Genomic DNA, 15752 nt, shown 5'->3' with positions numbered 1-15752 from the left:
TTTATGCCCTACACCCCCAAGCTTTCGTGGCAGAAGGCTAGAGAATTTTTAAACCTTGGCCAGTAGTTCCCAGGAGATGCCATAAAGGAACAGATAAAGAGTTTTTCATAATGCAATTTTGAGTGGCAGCTGTAGTTTTGCTTATAAACCCTGAAGCCTGTAAATTACTGACAAATCAGCATATCTTTGAAGATGAAAACAGACTACACCAAGAAGATAAAGGTTTGAAAACTAGAAAGCCATAGAAATCTTATGTTTTCATTATATACTGACTGAGAAATAGATATTTTTTTTAGCTTCTAAGTAATTAGACTGCCCAAGTGAAATTGAGAAATGATGAACCATGACATCTATTTTAATATGATGTATAAAGTAATTCCTGCCCTTTTTTTTAACAACACAGGAGGATATTCAATAAAATTTGCATATAGGATTTTTTAAAGAAAGGATTTTAGAATATGATAAGCAATGAAAGTCTAGAAATGCTAAATGAGGAACCCAATAGAGCATGACTATAATCCTAAGTTAGCATTTTGTAGCATCTTCTACATCTAGCACTTGATGGTTCTGATTGAGAAACTCTAGTAAACATTGAAATGGCTTCCTTCAGTAGCACTGACTCCAAAATTAAATACCTCTGTTTTGTGCCAATTGGAGTCATCGCATTGCTCCCCTGATGACAAATTCTACAGAATGTCCTAATAATGATAATTATGGGTACCATTTATTCAGTGTTTGTAATATGCCAGGCAGTGCGCTCTACAAGATTTTTTATTTTTGGAAAGTTCATTAGAGGTGCAAGCTTCCATTTTTTTATTCTCTACATCACCAAAGCTCAATATATTTCATACCACATATACCAGAAGCTTAGCGAGGTAAAAGGAAGGTACTTACAAGCACTGCTTTGAGAGTTATCCTGGAGAAATGAAATATGGCTATTTAGAAAGAACAGAAATTGCATTTGAAATGGCATGACCTAAAACACTAGAAAAAAATCTATTTCTCTATTAGCCAAGAACAGTTATCAGGCAGACAATGTGGTCAGCTTCCTTTCTACTCAGGCCCCCCAGACAGAATCCCTGTGTCCTTTGGTTTCCCAAGATGTCGCCTTCTTCAAAGAGCTGGGGGGATTTTGAGGGAACCTCCTCACAGCTGTATCTAACTTCAGGGAACTCACTGCAGATTTTTGAGAAATCTGCCGTGTCTGGTTCTGTTGCTCAATTTCCATACCTCCAAATCCAGAATGTTCAGTATTGAAAGTTTAATACCGAATACAACTCATTTGAGGTAAACAGCCCCCAAAGACTTGATTGTGTTTGTTCCTGCTTTTTTGTGAATGTAATCATTTTCTCTTTTTAACCTTTTTAAAGAAAAGCTCTAGTGATTCTAAAGATATTTTAAAGTCTTTGGACCACACATGTCAAGACTGTTAGTGGAATTTTAGGCCACAGAGTAGGAAACATGGTCGTTTGTATTTATTTTTAAAATCATTATTTGAACACTCTACAACTCATGAGCCCTCAGATTTGTGACCAAAAGGGGGAAGTAAAGGCAGTAAATTTCGATTAAAAGACTGAAAATTGGGAGAAAAAAAAAAGGACAACAGTTTGGAGATTGTTAGATAGAGAGTAAGTAGTGTTAAAGACAGTCGAGTACAACCGAAGGGTCTCCAAAGGTATTCCGGTGGTAAACGTGAAGCGCTTGTTTCTTTGCAGAGCGAGAATGTATTCACGAGCCCTCACATTCTTTCCCTGACATTCTTTCCCACAGATCGAATTGCACAGAACATCATTAAGTCCCACCTGGAGACGTGTCAGTACACCACGGAGGAGCTGCACCAGCTGGCATGGCAGACCCACACCTACGAGGAAATTAAAGCCTATCAGAGCAAGGTACTCTGGGAAACTATGACAATGTTTCTCCCTGTGATGTCTCTATTTCCGGCTCTCTCACTCAGCGTTATTGACATTTGGAGCTGGATAAGCCTTTGTGTAGGGACTTGTCCTGCACGCTGTAGGATGGTTAGCATCATCCCTCATCTCTACCCACTAGATGCCAGTAGCAACCCCCTCACACACACAGTTGTCACAAGCAGGTGTCTCCAAATGTTCCCTGGAAGGCAAAACCGCCCCAATTAAAAAAAAAAAACAAAAAAAAAAAAAAAAAACACTGCCCTATTTAAGTGACCAGGGAGACTGTGCCCACATCAGATGACTTTAGAACCTTTTCACGGTGGCTTCCTGGGGCCAAGCAAGGAAGAGAAAAGATTGAGAAACTATAGCAGTAATAATAGTTGTAAATCTATACTACAAAGGTATGCAATAAAGCACCTTTAATGTTTCTCTTGCCCTACATGTTTAAAAGGGCCAAAGGGAAAAAAAAAAGACAACTCACCTCATTATTATTACCATTATTCTTTTGATTGCTACTTTGTCCATTAGAGAAGTTTTTAAGAGAAGGAATTTGCTGCTGTTATATATTCACGTTACTTTCCTGTGGGGTTGATAGCCACAATTACAAGATCTACTAGTAAATGACTGGTATTATCATTTTATTTTAAATAAAATATATAAATGTGTCTACACCTGAACATATGATTACAAAATACTGATTTTTCTCCATGGGAACAATCATATCTTACCCCTTTTATGTAAATAAGGAAACAAAAGCACAGGTACTGTTATGGTCAATAAAAAGCAGAATCAATACACTTGGATTTATGTTTCCAAAGAAAATAACCCCAGGATCAAAATACATTTCTGAGATTCTGTATTACTTAAGAGAGTGATTTGATTTGAGGTCTTTTCCCGTGAAATTCTTTTTATACCAAAAAAGCAACCTCCAAAAGTTCCGGGAAAAGAACACAACGTAAAAATCTTACAGATTTAGTGTCTGCTGGGCACACGTAAAAGTGACCATACAGAAGCCTGGGAACGAAATCACTAGTCCTCAGTGCAAAAGTTTGTTTTCACAAAACGGACTAAGAGCCTGAGTTTGTTTAGGTGAACAGGAGGAGGAGAAAGAGTAAAGAAACTGTACATATCTATCTTTCCATATTATTGCAGTGTTTCCATTATTTCGGTCTCAGTACATTGACATTTGTGCCATAGCAAGGCTCAAACAGGGCAAAACAGTCTGTTCGAAAATACTGTCTTCCTCTTTGGAAGGAATGGGGTAGAGTCCCACCTTGGGCCCCAAGTGACGGGTGAGCTCCAGGAGGGAAACCCTGAATGTTGCATTGACTCTCCACGTTGCTTTTGCTCCATGTACGTTGTGTGTCTCGTCTCTTGAAGTCTAGGGAAGCACTATGGCAGCAATGCGCCATCCAGATCACTCACGCCATCCAGTATGTGGTAGAGTTTGCAAAGCGGATAACGGGCTTCATGGAGCTCTGTCAAAATGATCAGATTCTACTTCTGAAGTCAGGTAAGCGAGGAGAAGATTCATGGGTGGGGCACCTGTTTTAGCCCGGGAGGTGGTCAACCCTTTGCTCAGTGTTGGCTGTAGAAAAATCTTCCTTCCAGTATGTAGTTCATTTTTACCACCCACACTGTCAGCCAACTCCCAAAGGAAACTCTCAGTAATAAAAATGCCCTGATACTCATTCAGTTCCCCTTTGAAGTCAAACACAATTTTGCTTATTAAAAGTGGAGCTATTAATTGCGGAGGTTGAGATACCCAGCTTGACAGGCAGTGCAAGTAATTAGCATGTCAAGGTGGCTGAATTGCTGAGCTGGCTCTAAAATGCACTACTTGCCTTCTGTTGGGGTGGGGGGGGGGGGCGGAATCCAGGCTAGCAGAGCTCTGCCTCTGTGGTCATCTCCAATCATTTTAATGAGGATAGCCTGCAGCCAGTACAGACCCGGAGAAACTCCCTGAGCTCTAATCCTTCCCTCCCCTTCTTCCAACACATGCTCTGTGACACACGCACACTTAGGAAGGAGCTCAAGAAATTCCGCACATGACTGACCTCGCAGATGGTATTACCCAAACAGGAAACAAATTTTCTTTCCCTGACCCCCACCTTTGAAAGTAGAAAATAAGAGCCACCATGGTGTTTGTTAACCCTCATGGACCTGGGCCAGAGTACTAAGCATAACATGTATACGTGTGCGTGTGATAACGCACCTGCATATGTTAATGTTTGCCCATGACAGCTCATTTAGTCTCGTGACACCAGTATTATTTCCATCTTATAGAAGGAGGGGGAGATTCAGAGAAGTGAAGGGCTGTGTTCAATATCACAAAGCCAACGTATGGCAAAGCTGGCATTTGAACTTGGGCCAAATAGAATAGGTATAAGTCGCTGCTGCTTTCTCACCACGTGATTAAAGTTGATGCAGACCTTGACCCAAACATGAACTTGACCTATCAGTTATCTATTGCTGGCTAAAAACAACCCCAAAACTTAGTTAAGATGACAGTAATCATTTATTTTGCTCCCAAAGCTACAATGTGAGCAGGGCTCAGCGAGGAATGCTCCGTGTGGTGTTCACTGAGGGACTTGAAGGAAGGCAGGAGGATCCGCTTTTAAATTGTCTCCCTCAACACGGCTGGCACTGTGTGCTGATTGACGATCCCGAGTTCGGCCAAGGCTCTGGGCCACAGGCCCCAGTTCCTCTCCATGTCAGTGCCTCCATGGGCCCCTTGGACTTTCTCATAGCATGGTTGTGAGGTTTCAAAAGCTAGCACGCCAAGAGAACAAGGCCACAGTGCATCGCATTTTTCTGGCTTACCTTTAAAAGTCATGCAGTGCTATTTCCACCCCACTCTATTGGTCAAGGCAGCCATGACGGCTCACCTGGGCTCAAGGGTAGATGAACTGGATCTTCCCCTTTTTTTTTTTTTTAAGTTTATTTATTTATTTTGAGAGAGAGAGAGCAAGCAGGGGAGAGGCAGTGAGAGAAGGAGGGAGAGAGAATCCCAAGCAGGCTCTGCACCATCAGCACCGAGCCCGATGCAGGGTTCAAACTCACAAGCCGTGAGATCATGACCTGGGCCGAAACCAAGAGTCGAACGCTTAACCGACTGAGCCACCCAGGCGCCCTGAACATGGATCCTTCTTGATGGGGGAGTGGTAAGGCTCTTACAAAGCATGTGGGATGGAACATATTTTTGCAGCTCTCCTTGGGAAAAAAAAAAAAATCTGCCACATTTGATACGTGACCTTGAGCTAACCTCTGTAGATGGCAGCTTCCTCATTTGCAAAATGAAGAGATGGACCAGAAATAATGAATTCCAAACTTACAATTGCATCAGCAGCATCAGAGGAGAATATTGACTGCTCTGAGTCGGAGGCATCATCGGAGGCCCATGGGTCTGAATCTCCTAGAAGAGAACCCAGAACCCACTTCACTGTCTTTCCAGCCAAGTCTCAGATATAACCAGTCCATAGACTGACATTGGAGAACCACTGCACCATATAATCGTGTAACATCCCTGCTGCTGTAAAAATGTTGACTCTAGTATAAAAGGCAGAGTACGTAACCTCCTTAAGCCTCCTGTAACTCACCTATAAGAAAGGGCTAATAAAAGTCACCCAGGAGGCACCTGGGTGGCTCAGTCAGTTAGGCATCTGACTTCAGCTCAGAGCATGATTTCACGGTTCATGAGTTCGAGCCCCACGTCAGGCTCGCTGCTGTCAGTGTGGAGCTTGCTTCAGATCCTCTCTCTCTCTCTCTCTCTCTCTCTCTCTCTCTCTCGACAAATAAATAAACATTTAAAAAATCACCTGAAATGGTATTGTAAGGAACAAATAAAATAATGCAAAGGGCCAAGGAAAGTGACTTCCACCCTATAAATACTCAATAAACGGTACCTATTATTGTTTTTGTCAGAAAAACACTGTTTTAATTAATATTGACAAGTCCCCTTCTATGTGTAAGCCCCTGTGCTAGGTGGCATATAAGGGAAAGCAAAGAGAAATCAGCAGATCAAAAAAAAGAAGACAGAGACATAAATACTAAGTGGCAGCATAAGAAAGGCACCACGGGTCCCTTGGGAACACCATGGATGTAACCAAAGCACCCGTATCATGCTTTCCTGCAAATTGGTGGTTTCTGAGTCTGGCCGTCACCTTCCAACACACTTTGGGGCAAAAGCCCATTTGTCCATAATGTGGAGAAACTGCACAGCGCTGGTTCCTCAGAGCATCAATAAATGTTCAGAGGGAAAAACAAAGGTGGCAAACTAATTCACTCACGAAATATTTATTTATTTACGTGCCAGGAACTTTTCGAGGTCCTGGAGCTGTACTAGTGAATAAAATAAGCACCACTACCTGTGGCTGAGGACAAAGGTCCCGCCCTCACCGGGCTAACAGTGAACTCAGAGAAATGCTGGGCCCATTGAGGTTGAACAAGTTTCTTCATGTTGGGACTTTCCCAAGCCTTTGATCTGTGAATGTGGATTATAACTCTCTGAAGTGAGATAATATTCAGTATTTTGCCAAAACTCATTTGACCAAGAAAACTTCCATTTCCAAGACATCAGATGTAAATGGTGCCCTCAAGAAACACCCTCAAGGGGTTCCTGTATAAAGTCATCCTGTGCTGAAATATACATGGAGGATGTTTAAAACTGAAACAGAGAGCAAGTTTTCCCAACAGCAAAACTTTTACAAAAGTTAACAAACTGCAAAGCTCCTTGTGAATTCATGAGTGGAAAATACCTTTAATACTAGTCCAGAAAACAAAAAACAAAAACTATGTATGCTTCCCCAACACGTGTTGTTGCTGCCCTACATTTTAGCCACCTTTAAGGTATATTTTATCTTTAATTCCTCACGTAAGCATGTCGAGAGGTTTCTTTCTAATATAGTTATCTTTTACTTGGGAAGAAATCTTGATGCATTTCTGAATGTGTGTGTCTGTGCATCTCCATGGGTATGTTTTTTAAGTCTGTTGACCTAAATACAGTAAGAATTGCTTTACTATTGCACATATATACCTATTTTCTTCCCTTTTTTTTTTATACATAGGTTGCCTGGAAGTGGTTTTAGTGAGAATGTGCCGTGCCTTCAACCCATTAAACAACACTGTTCTGTTTGAAGGAAAATATGGAGGAATGCAGATGTTCAAGGCCTTAGGTAAGTCTACCTTTGGTGGTGACATAATTTTCTTAGCTGCCTTCAGTTTCTCCACTCAGATCGAAGTGGGTAAATGAGATGCCTTGATTCTTTAATGTGAACTGGTATCTCATTTGATAAGGTCTGGACCAGGTGAGCCTCCAATATTTTATCCAACCTGTGAGATGCACAATCGTGCATCCTAATATGAAAGGCAGGAGAGAACCACAGACCCCATTGAGATCAACCACAACTCATTCAGAAATCAATGAAGAGCTGGATGTGTTCTAGATCATTCTTTGAAGGATCAATTTTTATTTTCCTTGTAGCTTACTGCCACACAGAGTATATTAGGTAGACCTCTGGTGGTCCATGGGTGATCTCTTAAGTTTCTTATGTAAATCGATAATCATTCGTTAAGATATTTAATTAAAAGAAAAGCTTCTTCACTGGCTTCTCGCTAAGAGCACTGAAATTCTTCCTGTTAAGTCATGCAGCTCTGGAAGCACAGATAGAGTGGGTGCCAACCTGCCTCAAATGATCCCCAGACCTTTCCTGTGGGTGGGCACGGGCAGAGTCAATCTTCGGGAGTGTTGTGTACCATTCACATCCAGTCATCAGTACACGGTGCAGATAAGAACGTTAGCAAAGATGGGCCGATGCCAGGAAAGGTTTTCACGATGACGGTGCCACTTGTTCCATACCCGGCCCACGGGCATCACGGAAGGCCAGTGCCCTTTCACCTTTTGTGCTGTTAGCTGATACGGTAGCTAACAGCAAGTCCATCCGACAGGCAGCGTTTCCCTTCTGCAGTTGATACACATCCATGTCATCTACAAGGCTAGACTTTCAAGAAAGGAGGAAAAGTCTTGGCAGGCAACTTGGCTGTATTTCCAGCTTCATAAAATAAACATTTACCAAGGATCAGTGTAGGGATGAAGCATTATTATGCCAAAATTCACAATTGCTAAGCGACTGACCTGAAGCATCCATCAGAAAGCAGAAAGCAATGAATGCCTGCCCCCTCCGTAAGATTTCCCGGGAAGTTACCAAATTGAAAGGTACCTCATCTTCCATCTACAAGACGTTTTTAACATCTCAGTTTGAGGCCTCTCAGCGTTCTAAATTGCCAGGTTCAAGTGCCACTAAGACTGACAGCCCTTGGCCCCTCATACATCATGTTTTAGGTTTTCTGTGAATGCTATCTCTATACCAAAGGATCCCGAAATAACGTATTAAATTTTTTCTAGTTGGAGCTCATCTCAACATTACAAGATTAGATTTAGTTTATATCTTCCCAGGGGAATATAGCAATCAGCATACACCATTTCTGTCAGCCCCTCATTGGTGACGTCAATACTCCGTACTTGATCAAGACGTTTCCCAATTTCCTCATTCTATAATTATTAGGAACTTGGAAATATTGTTGCCTCGTGTGCAAGTCCTTGAGTAACTTTTCGACTATGGGACTTTCTTACTATTGCCCCATTCCATTCAAGTGTTCTCACTTAATCCGCCTTCTCTTACAGGTTCTGATGACCTAGTGAATGAAGCATTTGACTTTGCAAAGAATTTGTGTTCCTTGCAGCTGACTGAGGAGGAGATTGCTTTGTTCTCATCTGCTGTTCTGATATCTCCAGGTAAGGAGGTCGGAGGCTCTGTCTTAAAAAAAAAAAAAAAAAAAAAAAAAATCCTATCTTTAACGTGGATTATCCCCACTAAACCTAGGTAGTCAGCAGAAATTTGAAAGAACTGTGTTTACTTTGACAAGCTTGTGATATTTATGGACCACTCAAAGGAAAGTAGCCTTAAATTAATTAAAATGACCGATTTTGCCCCACAAGCAAGAGTAGGATGTGTGCTAAGGGTCACTCCAGATTCAGACAAGCGAAAGCATTTCTTAACAGATAAATGAAGACACACAGCGGCCTGAGTTACAGCTAAGTCCTATTTTGATTTTGAGAAGAAAAGACATCGAAAAAAAAAAAAAAAAAAAAAAATGCCCAGGAAGAAAAGTGAGACTTAGTAGAAATGTATTTAAATGAGAGATCCAGCATGAGAACAAAAGTAAATAAAACGTACACCTTCTCCTCTTTAAATACCTCTTGTGTTGGCTTCTCCACCTAAATTAGTGATATTAGGGGCTTTCAAAGGAGGTACGGACAACAGAGGGGAATATGACTCCCTCTAAAGACTGGAAAAGGAAGAGTCTCTGATGTGCCAGTGGACATTCCAGAACGGGGATCTGTCATCATTTATCTGTGAGACCCTAAATGCTCGACCTCCCAGACCCGCAGTTTCCTCGCCTATAAACAGGGTTTGACTTCATTTTAATGAAGATCATTTCTACCTAGCTCTAAAATGCAATAAAATACCAAAATTTTCAGAGAAGGTAAGGGGTGACGGTTATAGGCCACACAGAATTGTAGCAATTGAAATGCTGCTTAAAAGTATATGGCAGCTCGAAAATGTATAGATTGCTAATGAATACGTGGCTCCTTCAGCCAGAAGGAGAACTCGGTCTCTCAGCTGTCTGCTCGGTTAGAATTCGGTGAGGAGACGGCAGTGCCGTTTACAGTTCTCTGTTGGAACCCATTCCTAATAATTTTTATGGCCAAGAGCCTCATTCTTTCTATAAAATCCACCTTAGAGACGAGATTCCTTCTGATACCTTAACATGGTTTTCAGTGGGGCTGGAAGAAATTAATCTCACCGGTGACGGTACATTGACGTGTCATTCTAGTGATATCTACCAATAACCCCAGCCTCTACCCTTCCTATCAGTGAGGCTTTATCTATTTATTTTTAAGTCTTGAAGGTTTTTTTTTTTTAATGTGCTTCTGTTTTTTATTTAACCACATTATCAAAAATGGAAATTATCACTTGGCATGTTATCACTAACAGTTTCTTTTGTGGCTCTGTCTACAATCAAGCTGTTCTTCTAGGCCTCTTTTGGTTTTACTTTTTTTCTTTTTTTTTTTTTTTTTTTTGAACCTGACCAAGTTTCCCAGGCCTAGAAGCACAAAGATAAATGGGAGAAGTGACAAGAAAGATTTATATCTGATAGCAACCACATGCCAAATAATTTTCCTTGCTACCACTTTCTTATTGCATTTGACTGTTTTTATGGAATATAATTCAGCGTTAGATTCATTCTAAGCCTGTGGTTCTAAGATGAGGGAGGAGGCTTCATTCGGGTTCCTGCTTGCTCAAAGAACGTGTTGCCAAAGTTCACTGTCCTTGTTAGGTACGTTTGTAATAAGCCAGTAAATTCCTAGCAGCAAATACTTACGACATGGTATATCAAGCCTAAATAATCCATGAAGATAATTGCCCGAGATGTAAGGCAAGCCTGTTGTTTATAGGTCAGAACTCAGTTGAATTATAAGCCTTTTTGCAAACAGAACATAGTATAGCCATCAAATTCTGCTGGGTTTGGAAACAGGACATTTCTTACTCTACCTAGTGGAAAATCTTCCAGTCCTTGTAGCAGACCCACACTCAGAGCCTTCTGAAACTCTCAAATACCTCGTCTGCCACCCTGGCCTAGTGTCACATTCAAAAAGAGAGGAAAGACAGATAGATGTCCTGCTCTATCTCATGCCAGACCCCACCCTTCCCCCAGTTCTTACCCTAATAGCCACACTGTGTTCAGCTCCAGATAGTTTAGGGAAGGGAGAGGGAAGGAAACTTAATTTATTCTGATTGACAATTGTCACTGAAGGCTTTTGTGCTCACTTACGTAAGGGTTTGCTTAACTGTTGGCTAGACTTGTCCTTACCCTGTCTAGGATTACAGAATTGAGTTTCTTGCCTGACCTGAACTGTGTTCAGATGGATCATTTCCAAGTTCTTTTCCATGAGTATTTGTTCATCATTTGGAGACTCTAGATGTCTCTTCATTGAAGCGCCAACCTGAGGCATTGATGTTGGGCTGAATTTTGTCACCATGGCATATAAAGCTTCTTGGAAGAAAGGAAGGGAGGAGGGAGGGGGTGGGAGGGAATGAAGAGAGTGATGTTGGAAGGAAAAAAGAAAAGAAGGTAGGATGGGAGGAAAGAAAGGAGGGATTATCTTATCCACCATTTTAAAATTCCATGTAGAAAAACAGCTTAGTTAAATTTGGGGGATTAAATTTTTGAAACTGATACATGCAGATTCTATGAATTATAGTTTAAAAAGGGAAGGGGAATCCTGAATACAAAAAACAGTCCTGTGCAGATTTTCTTACTTCTATAATTCATTTTCTTCGTAAGTCACTGACTTCTACTTTGAAAGAACCTAAGGATATGTCCCCCCAAAAGAGTGAGAGATGTAAATGGTCACAGGCAATAAAAAAAAAAAAAATACTGGTGTTTATTGGAACCATTGGGTTCTAACTACTTCCATCCTCATTCCCTGTGTCAATGTATCTGGCATTACTGTCATCAGGGTATTTCTTATAAAATATGTGCAGTTGTGTAAACGGAAACTAAGCACTTATATATGTAGGTAAAAGGTTACATCCCCTCCCTTCTTACCTAATTCTTTTCCTTTGTCAGACCGAGCCTGGCTGATAGAACCAAGGAAGGTCCAGAAGCTTCAGGAAAAAATTTATTTTGCACTTCAACATGTGATTCAGAAGAATCACCTGGATGACGAGACCTTGGCAAAGGTAGGTCCTCAGATCGTAGAGCTGTGGCCACTCAAAGCACCGTGGCCAAAAAGGGCTAGTTATAAAGCAAAGGCATTTATCAGCAGCAACAATTTCTGGTGCATAAATGTTGAGGTGGCCATTTTAAAAGGGAGACTAGTAAATTATAATAGATTGAGAGGAGAATGACTTTCTTAGGAAAGGATGATATTGATGGATCTGGACCCCAGGCATAGGAAGACAAGCAAAGAAACCTAGAGCGTTTTATCTGAGGAACAAAAGCATGAAGCAGGGAATCAAGCCTTCAAAATTGACACGTGATGAAGGAGGAGACTTTGTGTCACTTCAGAAGTCAGATGCGGGCCAAAGTTAAGAGCAAGTAGATATTTATTCAAAATAAGAGAACTATAAAATGATAAGAGGGGTGCCTGGGTGGCTCAGTCGTTTAAGCGGCCAACTTTGGCTCAGATCGTGATCTTGCGGTTTGTGAGTTCGAGCCCCACGTCGGGCTCTGTGCTGACGGCTCAGAGCCTGGAGCCAGCTTCGGATTCTGCATCTCCCTGTCTCTCTGCCCCTCCCCTGCTCACTCTCTCTCTCTCTCTCTCTCTCTCTCTCAAAAATAAATAAACATTAAAAAAAATTTTTTTTAATGATTAAAATTGCTGACCAGAGGGGTACACCATGGTGAGGTTGTGAGCTCCTTGACATTGGTCATAGTCGAATAGATACCGCTTGGTTTCCTCTCAGGTGTCTTGTAAGTCAGAGTCCTTCCCAGAGTAGAACGCTAGACTGATTACTTGTACATTTTCCTTCAGTTCTAATCTTTTCACACAAGATATGCCCTGGGGTCCCTTCAAAATGGTGAAGAATCCCAGGGGCAAAATGCCATCAATTTCTCGGTTCAGCTTAATTAACAATAGTGATCTTTAAGAAGAGATGTTTACCAGAGTAGAATCCTCATAAGAGGAAGTATATTCTCACGATTGATACTCAACATTATTTTAGATCATAAAGTATCTTTGATTTCTTAAGAACTGGACTTTTTTAGCCGGTAAGCAACTAGGAAATGGGGCATATTCTTGGTTAAAGATGATAGGAATCCTAGTCTGTATTTATAAACATTAAAACCCTCCCACTTTGCTCTTAAAGTTCTTTATTTTTAAAAAAGGGGGAAGACTCTCTCTGAGATATTATCAGATATGATTTCACACATACAGAGGCTCCTTTAAAAAAAAAAACCTCTATGAATCAAATACGCTGTTTCATTATGGTGACATTTTTATTCAAATGAACACCTCATTTTACAGTGAAGAGTGATAGTTATCTTTGGTAGAACTTTCTACTTTTTATGTGAGCAAGGACAAATCACCTGGTCTCTGCACCTCAGTTTTCTTTGGGTCTAAGGCAAACCTTCCACATGCTTGCAGATCTCCTGGGCAGAAAAGATGGTTATAGAAATATATGCATCTGTTTCTATAATCGCTCTGCAGAATATACCATAAATACATCTGGCCACTTAATGGAAGGGGATGTTTCCTGCATTTCGGATGTCCCAAAGACCTCCCCATATTTGCCGTCTTAAAATTAAGGCCTTGATGTGAGGATAATGAGGATTATCATTTTTTGCTTTTGTACCAATGTTTTGAGGTTTAAGATATTACAGTGCATAAATTCTCACGCTGACACCATCTTCTACCTCCTGGTGTTCTAAGGGTGGCAGTCGGAGGTATTTGCTATAGAAAGGAGACAGAAATTGAAGCATGAAAGATATCTAATGGCAACAAAAAATAAAAATAAAACACTGACTGTGGGTCACGTCCCCTTTCCACTCGCCATCTTTCAGGGGAGAAGTACACAGTTCAGTCCTATTCTTATAAAGTGTTTTAACACTGGGGAGCAGAGAAAGAGTTAGGAGAGGATTATTTCTTGTATAAAGTTCACTGGAGCCAGATGACAGAGCACTGCTTCCACAGGTCCTGTGTAGGTACAGGGGTTTGTGTGGCCCCTCCTTGTAAGTCAGCATTTTAATAGGATGCTCTGTGGAGGGACCATGAAACTAAGAAGGGACCACCAGCTAAGGTGGAGGGACCATGAAACAGAATGAGTGCTGGATTCTAGTTTATCCCAGTCCTGAACTTTGTGGCTTTGGCTGAGTCATTCTATTTGTCTAAGTCTCAGATTCCTCAGCTGTCAAGGGCTGGGGGTGGCAGGAGGGATGGGTAAGTGTCTCAGGTTCCTGACTGCTTTAACCCTGGGAGGACCCTGTGCTATCGACGTATAGGCACGCCCTCTCATCGTGCCCGCTAAGAGAAATAATTTTATTTGTCTATCCTACCACAAATTCTCATCTTTGCAGAAATTCTCCTTCTGCCTTCATAGCCGTGGAACTCTTTGGCCTCTACAGTGCCTCTGTAACAGTGCCAACCGTTCTTAATATTTGTTATTTATAGACCCGTTGGGGAGCCTGGCAAACATCATGAAACCCATCTCTAGAAAAACGTGCACATACCCGACTGTGGCATTCCAGTCTGCGGTAGTTGGGGTACATCTGCCTTCTGGGTGATGTGCAAAGACTTTTTATAGTGCCGACCAGTTTGCCCCTGAAGGAATGTAACAGACATCAGGTGAGAGAGGCAGGGCTCGGATACAGTCACTGGGCTTCATCCTGAAAGAACAGTCTCCACCACACTTCAGCCGTGCTCACTTCCTGAAATGAAAGTTCAAGTAGCCGTGCCTTATCCTTTTGACCAAATTTGGACCTAGGGACGGTATGAGAATTCAGGAATTCTGTATCCACTCACTAGACGATTTCAATCCCAATATAGTAATCATTTTGTTGATTTAGTTATTTATATTAAAAAAAAAAAAACCCTTTTGGAGAACTTATTTTCCTTTCCTTATCAGCATCGTGATGGTATGTAGCATATTTATAATAAACCATCAGAGCCATTTCCTAGCTGAGTGACCCTGCAAAAGTGGCTTAACTTCTCTGTGCCTCAGTTTCCTCATTTGTAAAATGTGACTAAGGATAGTGTCAAGGTCATGTGGTTATTGTGAGGACCGAGTGGTATTACGTGCAAGCAAGCTGCACATCCATAATAGGTACGGTATGTAAGTGCTATTGTTGTAGCTGTGGACGGAAGAAATTCTGCTTCGGCAGGGAAATTTTTATTGGAAGTGGTATTTTTGAGTTAATCACGAATGGATGAAAACGCAAAAAAATGGAAGCTGGGGGCGCCTGGGTGGCTCGGTTGGTTAAGCACCCAGCTCTTGATTTCGGCTCAGGTCATGATCTCACAGTGTGTGGGATGGAGCCCCACGTTGGGCTCTGGGCCGACAGCACAGAGCCTACTTGGGATGTTCTCATTCTCCCTCTCTCTGCCCCTCCCCTGCTCATGCTTCCTCTCTCTGTGTGTCTCTCAAAATAAATAAATAAACATTTTTAAAACATGCAAGTTGGAGGGCTGAGGAGATGGGGTTTGGCATTCTAAGTGATGGGGAAATGATAAGAGGTAAGAAGGTACAAGGTGTGTTTGAACTATGAGTGATGGTTAGATCTGTCGGCATCCTGGATTTGAAAAGCCAGGAAACAAGAGGACACTGGTCACTTTTGCGAAGCTCATAAAAATAAAAAATGAAAAAAAAAAAAACCCACAACATATATATTTTTAAGCTCCCATCTGTTCTCTGAGTTTCACTTTCCCTGTCTAGGAAATGAGTAGGTTGGATTGGCTGGTCATTAAGGTCCCTTCTGTAGAATGTTCTTTGACTCCGAGAGAGAAAAACAAAGCTTGCTCCTGACATCTTCATTCATCCTCTAATACTCAGTGCAACAGACTCATCTTAAGGACTTTTTAGTCATTCTACCGTTACAGCTAATAAAGAAATAGACTGCTCTCACCAGGTCTTAAAGCTTCAAAGTCTTGAAGCCACAGTGATCTAGCTTAGGATGATATTCTGGCCCCAAAGCTGCAAAGAGCACAGTGTTTTCGAAGCCCCCGGCCGGAGCTCAGCATTCCTGTCAGGCCTTCAGCCGGGGCTCCATCACCTTGTG

General features: G+C 41.6%; 1 protein-coding gene across 2 annotated transcripts in view; it reads left to right on the top strand.

Annotated features, from left to right (window-relative positions):
- Positions 1–15752, top strand: part of RORB (RAR related orphan receptor B) — a 195242-nt gene that overhangs the window by 168151 nt on the left and 11339 nt on the right. For both annotated transcript variants that reach the window (XM_040449339.1, XM_040449338.1), the window contains exons 5-9: positions 1771–1892; positions 3294–3426; positions 6980–7087; positions 8596–8706; positions 11607–11719. In XM_040449339.1, coding sequence (XP_040305273.1) covers positions 1771–1892; positions 3294–3426; positions 6980–7087; positions 8596–8706; positions 11607–11719 — 587 coding nt within the window. The remainder of the gene's footprint in view (positions 1–1770; positions 1893–3293; positions 3427–6979; positions 7088–8595; positions 8707–11606; positions 11720–15752) is intronic.

The sequence above is a fragment of the Herpailurus yagouaroundi genome, unplaced genomic scaffold, assembly GCF_014898765.1.
Source record: "Herpailurus yagouaroundi ecotype Mexico unplaced genomic scaffold, PumYag 199, whole genome shotgun sequence".
NCBI classification, from domain to species: domain Eukaryota; kingdom Metazoa; phylum Chordata; class Mammalia; order Carnivora; family Felidae; genus Herpailurus; species Herpailurus yagouaroundi.
Note: the sequence above shows the minus strand (reverse complement) of the source record. Positions and strands in the feature narration are given on the sequence as shown.